The sequence below is a fragment of the Crocuta crocuta genome, unplaced genomic scaffold (assembly GCF_008692635.1).
Source record: "Crocuta crocuta isolate KB4526 unplaced genomic scaffold, BGI_CrCroc_1.0 scaffold660, whole genome shotgun sequence".
NCBI classification, from domain to species: domain Eukaryota; kingdom Metazoa; phylum Chordata; class Mammalia; order Carnivora; family Hyaenidae; genus Crocuta; species Crocuta crocuta.
The window spans coordinates 227536-235437 of NW_027531886.1; the positions used below are offsets into that span (position 1 = coordinate 227536).

General features: G+C 40.4%; 1 protein-coding gene across 1 annotated transcript in view; it reads right to left on the reverse strand.

Annotated features, from left to right (window-relative positions):
* LOC144239149 (MICOS complex subunit MIC26-like) overlaps nucleotides 1–7902 on the reverse strand; it is a 51050-nt gene that overhangs the window by 4612 nt on the left and 38536 nt on the right. Inside the window, exon 8 of the mRNA XM_077773138.1 lies at nucleotides 6876–6956. Coding sequence (XP_077629264.1) covers nucleotides 6876–6956 — 81 coding nt within the window. The remainder of the gene's footprint in view (nucleotides 1–6875; nucleotides 6957–7902) is intronic.

Below are 7902 nucleotides of genomic sequence, written 5' to 3' on the forward strand. Positions count from 1 at the left end.
TGAATCATGCAGTATTTCTCCCAGTGTGATAGAAATATCAAAGAGGATCATTTTGAAACCACGTAACTTACTCAGAGCTAAACTTGAGTCTGCTTAGCAAGCGGAGCGATTTGGCATGGAGGAAGAGAAAGCAGGGCATATTGACTAAGGCTGGTGACTGCTGCTTCCCCTTCACCTTCCTGCTGAGCCAGCAAGGGACTGAACACAACTATTAAAAGCCCAGCTTCAGAAGTTCTGTTCAGTTTTCACATTAGTAACAGGTTGATACTTATTCACGTATTTTCCTGCCCTTTAAAGAATTATTAGGATTTTACTTTTTAGTTATCGTTAGCTTTTAATAGTCATTCTATAACTCTTTCATAGTAACTTGCTACATTTTTTAAAAAACCTAGTGACAACTAAACATGCCATTTACTGAGACACACTGCTGTGTTTGGCCAATTACAGGAGACTCCAAAAGGGCCATCTGTGAGCCTGGGGCCTCACATCCACAACTGGCTTCCATCTTAGATACTCAGATGTCGGGCTGATACTAATGGGAAAGGGTTTCATATTAGCAATGGACAATCAGTAATAGTTGCAGGCTTTTATTAGGCTCCTAGATTCAAAGACTGAAAACCCTAATGGAAAAAAAAGTCAATAAAAACAACTACATTAAGAACTTCTGATGCTCAAAAGACACCCGAACTGAAAAGACAAGCCAGCATGCGACCAAAAACATGAGCATCTAGGAAAAAAAAAAACAAAGAACCCTTTTAAATCATTAAGAGGGGCGCCTGGGTGGCTTAGTCGGTTAAGCGTCCGACTTTCACTTAGGTCATGATCTCGCGGTTCCTGGGTTCGAGCCCCGCGTCGGGCTCTGTGCTGACTGCCAGCTCAGAGCCTGGAGCCTGTTTCGGTCTGTGACTCCCTCTCTCTCTGACCCTCCCCTGCTCACGCTCTCTCTCTCTCTCCTAGAAATAAATAAAATATTTAAAAAAAAAAATAAATCATTAAGGAACAAATTACTCATACAAAAAATGGCCAAAAGACATGATTAGGTGTTTCAAGAAGAAACCAATAAACATATGAAAAGATGCTCAACCTCATCAGTGATCAAGGAAATGTACATTAAAACTACAATCAGAAATTCTGAGGAGCAACTAGGTGGCTCAGTTAGTTAAGCGTCCAACTCCTGACTTTAGGTCAGGTCATGGTCTCACGGTTCGGTTCATGAGTTCCAGCCTTGCATCAGGCTTTGTGCTGACAGTGCAGCCTGCTTGGGATTCTCGGTCTCACTCTCTCTCTGCCCCTCCTCCACTCACTCTCTCTCAAAAATAAACAAACAATGGGCTAAAGGGGTGATGGGCATTAAGAAGGGCGCTTGTTAGGATGGGCACTGGGTGTTATATGTACATGCCCATATATCCCTGAAATCATTATTACGCTATAGGTTAACGAACTTGGATTTAAATTTTAAAAAATGAAATAAATAAAATAAACATTAAAAAAAAATTCTAAGGTGATTTTGACATGCCAGACAGTGAGGAAACTATCACAGACTACTTGGCTCATGTCAAAAGCACTCAAAGCCAACTTGTACTAGCCAAAGAGGATCGATTTGGTTGGGTTTTTTGTTTGTTTTGTTTTTGTTTTTTACAAATAGTTTATTGTCAAGTTGGTTTCCATATAACACCCAGTGCTCATCCCTACAAGTGCCCTCCTCCATGCCCATCTCCCCCCNACAGTGTAGGAGGGTGCCCGTTTCTCCACATCCTCGCCAGCATCTAGAGTTCCAAAGAGGAACGATTTGAATTTTAATAAGAAATAAGAATTACAAAACATTCAAATCAAATATTTATAAAGCTATAAATTCATGACAATATTTAAAAAACTAACTGGTCACTGTATGTTAGCCAACTGGACAGTAAATAATATTAAAAGAAAAAACAACTAACTGGTGACCTTCCGAGGATGAGTGGGAGCCAATTCGTTATTTTGAAAGCTGGAAACATAAAAGAAAAAAATGAACCATTTATCCTGTCTTTCCTATAACTGGGTAACTAAACGGTAGATGAGGAGAAGTGGTTCCTTATTTAAGTATTCCAGCTAATATGTGAAAAAATGACATGGCAGAGGTAGAATATAGCCATTTTCTAGCCCCTAGTGAATCAAAGGGTCTCGGCATTGGGTATCAATACCTGCTAACATCAAAACAGCAAAGCAAAACTAGACTTATGTGCCTACAAAGACCTAAAGCCTTGTCAACAGGATCAAACACAAACCTCATCAAGCAATCATCCGGATCTGGTTGCCAATCCGCAGGAAATGCAGAGAAGAGAGAAACATGGTCAACTGCACCTTATGTGTGACATCAGCAAAGCTCAAACCAATGGAAACTCTCTAGGTCCAATATGCCAGGTTCTTTTAAGTTTATTTATTTTAGGGAGAGAGAGAAAATGTAAATGGGGGAGGGACACAGAGAGAGAAGGAGAGAGAATCCCAAACAGGCTCTCAACTGTTAACGCAAAGCCTGATGTGGGGCTCAAAACACATGAACCCTGAGATCATGACCTGAGCCAAAGTCAGATGCTTAACCAAATGAGCCACTCAGATGCCCCTGCCAGGTTCCTTTAACAGATACGTTGTAAGGAAAATAAAAAGATGGAAGGGAAACCTGTAAATGTAAAGTGATTTAAAAAGAGGGGGGAGAAAAAGAATTCAAAGCGTTTGTATAAAGTCAGAAACACTAATAGGCAAAACTAAAGTGCCAAGATGATAAAACCATAAAGGAAGATAAGGAAGTTATCACTTTAATTTTGGATGGAGGGAGAGGACTGTAACTGGAGTGGGCTACATAAAGGGGGTTCTGGGTGGTTGGTAAAGTTGTCCTTAGACGATGGTCCCAAGGGCATTTGCCTTCTACTAACTCACTAAGCTATAAGAAATGAACTGAGCACCTTGAGTCTGGTGCCTTAGACCACTCAGCCATCCTGACACCCTATAAGAAATGAATCAAAAAGTTGTTGCAGGAACGCACATTATTGGGGCAAGCAGGGAAACGTGAATATGGACTGCACAGTCAGGGAATATTTATGTACATATTTATGTACCTCTCCTCAGTGTGATAATGATACTACAATTATATTAGTGAATGCTCATGTTCTTTGGAAATACATGCTGAATCAGGTGTGAGTGGCAAGTGCAATGATACCGACAACTAACTCTCAAATAGTTCAGAAAAAGAAAACACAGGCATGTGTGAGTGCCTATACACGTGCAAGGTAAAAGGCAAAGCAAATGTAGCAAAATGCTAATTGCTGAATCTAAGTAAAGGGTAGAGTCACTGTATACTATTTCTGCAAGTGTTTTGAAATTTTTTAACTAAAAATTGGAGAATAAAGCAAAACACACACACACACACACACACACACACACACACCAGAGTGAAGAACTATTTTAAAGCTACCACAATGCAACCACTTTGTCAGACTACTTGGTATCAAACTGATGTGCAGACCCTATGAACCAAGAAAACTCTTAATAAACCATGATACATGTACAAAAATGCTCACAGCTGTGTGTGCAATAATATACTGAAAGCCACCAAACCAGTCATCAACATGGGTATTTTCCCCCAAAGGAATATTCTACAGCAGTGAAAATGAATAAACTATAGCTTTATACATCTCATATTAAGGGGACAAAACAAGTTACAAAAGAGTACATATAGTTAAGACTCCATCTAGATAAACTATTTATACTTATTTGTATATATATTTGATATCTTTATTTATGTTTTAAAGGTAAAAAACAGACAAGCTCAATTACAACATTATATGAAAAACAGGGAAAGAAAAACAAAATTCTAGAGAGTAGTTCCCTCCGGGGAGACAGGGCAGGACAGGGAGGGCATGGGGAACTCGGAAGGCATGGGCAACTTCCTATCTTTTAAAAGGTGGATGGATAGGGGCGCGTGGGTGGCTCAGTCGGTTAAGCGTCCGACTTCGGCTCAGGTCATGATCACATGGCTCATGGGTTCGAGAGTCGCGTCGGGCTCTGTGCTGACAGCTAGCTCAGAGCCTGGAGCCTGCTTCAGATTCTGTATCTCCCTCTCTCTGACCCTCCCGTTCATGCTGTTTCTCTCTCTCTCTCTCTCTCTCTCTCTCTCTCTCTCTCAGAAATAAGTAAAAAATATTTTAAAAAGGTGGATGGATAGTTGGTATATATGTAGTCATTATACGGTTGGATTTTAAACTCTGTGCACGTGTCTGTCAACAGTTTATTTATTTTTCCAAAGATTTTTTAAGGTAATCTCTATACCCAATATGGGGCTCAAACTCACCACCCCAAGATCAAGAGTTGCATGCTTAAATGAGCCAGCCAGGTGCCCCTATAAACAGAGTTTAAAGTCCAACAGATATTTTCTATCTCAAAACAAAACAAAACAAACCACCCTAGACCACACTAGGATGACCCATCGTTTCTGCACATTCTGACAGAGTTTATTTTAGCTGAAGCAGATAAATTTCTCTTAACTGACCAAAGACCATGACAAAACTGAACGACCATTTCATCTAATCTTTACTGGTCAAAGACTCAGAGCAAACATTTAGTACTAATTCCTAAAAGGCAAAAGGGATGTACAGAGCAGAAAAATACCACAGACATATTTAGGGCCTTTGAGAGTACCACAGCTCCACAGCAAATAACATAATGGGGAAGTAAGCCATCATTCACACCACTAAAGATCGCAGGGCCCTGTTTTAAACACCATGTCCACAAATTCCCTTGACGATTAAGAATCACAAACATGTACATTTGTGAGATCACTACGGTGCTAACTATGAACAGCCACGCGCAAGACTGCATCTAACCGAGACTGCTAATTTCAAGCCTGACTTGAAAACCAATTTCCAAATGAGCTGAGGAATAAACAAACAAAAAACTCGATTGTGAAGTGTCCCCCAGGTCCCTTCAAAGAGACAGGGCCTGAGCCCCATAGGATTCCTCTTCCAGGGTAGCTTACATCTTTGCTCTCAGTAATAAAACAAAAACGACTGAAAGCCACGAAATCCAAGAAGAAGGGGGAAGAGCAATCAATAAAAAAACAATGGCATTTCACTATCAAATTTTGATTAGAGCCTTCTGCTGTTCTTCATTTAAAACTTGTGCTAAATGTTTAAGTACTCAACATCAATTTTATTACCTTCTACTGAGACCAGACAACCATCAGGAAAATTATGCTTTCAGAGTAAACAATTGCAAGAACATTACATTCTCAAGGACTCTGAAGAAGGTAAGGGCACAGAAGACCAGAGGAAAACACGCAGACCAACCATGAGCTAATGAGACATCTTTACTGTCTCACTCCCCACAGACTCGCATATAAATGTGAGTAGTTTTAACATCTAACGTTTTCAAACTACCATAAAATGCTGGCCTTGTGTAACTTGCATTCCAGCCACAGTCCCGTTGTTTCTGTCCTGGGCTGAAATCTCAGAGCAGAAAAAAGCTCTTTCTAAGCCAGAGGCTCTGTGGGGATCCCCTCCTTGGCTTTCGTGTGCAGTGAGTCTGGGCTGCCGACGGACACCGCAGTGAGCATTCAGAGGTGCCCAGGAGACACCTCCCCAACTGGCTTCGGTGCATGTGTATCTGTGCTAACACCGAAGTGACCACTTGCAACTGAGGATGAGTTTCATTTTCCGCGTTTCTTTCTAGGGTCGTGTATAGCTTACTTGACATTCGATTTCCTTTCCCATATAAAACTCAGTATGGACTTAAGGAATTCTTTAAACAGGAAAGCAAGCTTCCAAAAAAAATGTCAGAGGAATGAAAGCAAAGCTAAGAGTGTTTATTCTTTAAAGGGAGTTGCCAAAGGGCACTTGATATTCATACAGAACTTCCTAGCCAAAGGTAGCTTAAACAGGCTTCACAGAGACTAATTCCTTTATTTTATTTTTTTTAAACATTTTATTTATTTCTGAGAGAGAGAGACCACGTNGACAAGGGCTTATAATTTATTCTATAATGTTATATCCAAGTTCCAGTTCAAAATTCTGGATTTCAATTTTGAGATAGTTCTTCATATTTTCAGAGTATTTTTTTGATTTGAGATGAGAGAAATCAAAAAGAACATTCTTCAATCTATAATGTAGAAGTTATGTTAATGTAAGAACCCGAATTCTTCCTTATTGTGCAATGTGCAATGCCTCCTTGGAGGAAACATGATGCCTTGTTCTATGCCCGTTCTTTATTATCAGAGGGAAGAATGTTACAGCAAACATGGGCAACATTCAGGAAGAGATGAAAGATGACACCTTCTTACAATAACACAACCTCCTTCCTCTTCCGCTTATCCACCCACGAGTCAGCACAGAGAATATGGTCTGTAGCTGGAGGCTGATCCCCACCACACCGCAGCTCAGGCCTTTAACTGGGCCAACAGGGCGAGGGGCAGAAGGGATACAGTCCTGCTCAAGGAAGGGAGGGAGCCTCTAACAAGTGAACCAGCCAGAGGAGGAGCCTTGCTTGCTTGGTTGTTTTTTGCCTAGGAGCACAGCATGTTCCCTCTGAATCCAGTTTTGATAAAACTTTCAGATAATACACTATACTTTGAGCACATTATAAATATGATAGAGTGGAAATTATGATCTAAGACGGCAGTGGAATGCATTTTATGGTCCCCCTTATTCAGCCCTGCTGATGATAACCGAATGCACGGAGGTTCTATTGCTCCTCCAGCAAAGGCCACCAAAAGAGAATCTGAGCTAGAAGCGAAATGAAAACAAACAGAAAAAGCAAGATCAGGCAACATGGTTATCAAGAATTTTACAAAGCCCTAGAGAAACCATATATTACACCCAAAGAAAGATAATGAAAAAGGTCTTTCTCACCTTTTGAAAGTTCTCCTTCCACAAATCTTCTACGACTATGTATCCTCGTAAACCCCAGTCATATAATTTCTCCCCACTGACCTTGGAACAAAACATAAAGATCCATTGCTATTCCATACATGACTGGTAAGAATGAGAATATTCCATTTAACTTTTTCCTGTTTCCCAAAGAACTATATTAAACATATGATGACCCCAGAAATCTTTGGACATACATATTAAAACCGTGCAACAGAAGCAAATAAAACGAGTAAGAATCCTAGCATAAGAAGAAAACAGAGTTTGGTTGTGCACTTATTGTTTCAAATAATTTACATACAGTACAGGTGTATAAGGACAAAAATGTAGGAGGTCAGCTGCCTNCGGTATGTGAAATTCCTCAAAGTGAGGCACAGAGAGAAGGCTTCTGCCCATCACAGCCAGCACATCATGGCCAACTAAGTCTTCAAGTTTCTGCAAGGATTTTTGCCTCCTGATCCAAGATCCTTTCTACAACATCCTAAGAGGTAGGCCCCAGGGTCAGAGAATACTTTGGGGCCATGGAGCTCACTACTTAATATGATATCGTAATAGCATTGCATGGTGACAGATGGTAGCTACACTTGTGGTGAGCATTTCATCATGTATAAACTTGTAAAATCACTATGGTGTACATCTGCAACTAATGTTAACATTGGGTGGCAACTATACTCAAATAAAAAAAATTTTAATGAAAAAATGCACTGGTCCACCTTTCACTAGCTGAAATCTAAGGATATCAATTGGATATGGTTTTTTTAGTATTGAGTTGTCCTTTTTTAAAAGTTTTTAAATATTTCTTTTCAGAGCGAGCAAGAGCAAGCGTGAGTGAGCAGGGGAGGTGCAGAGAGATGGAGAGAGAGAGAGAATCTCAAGCAGGCATGTACTGTCAGCGTGGAATTCAATGTGGGGCTCAAGCTCACAAACCGTGAGATCATGACCTGAGCCGAAATCAAGAGTTGGACACTCAAATGACAGAGCCACTCAGGTGCCCCTAGTACTTAGTTTT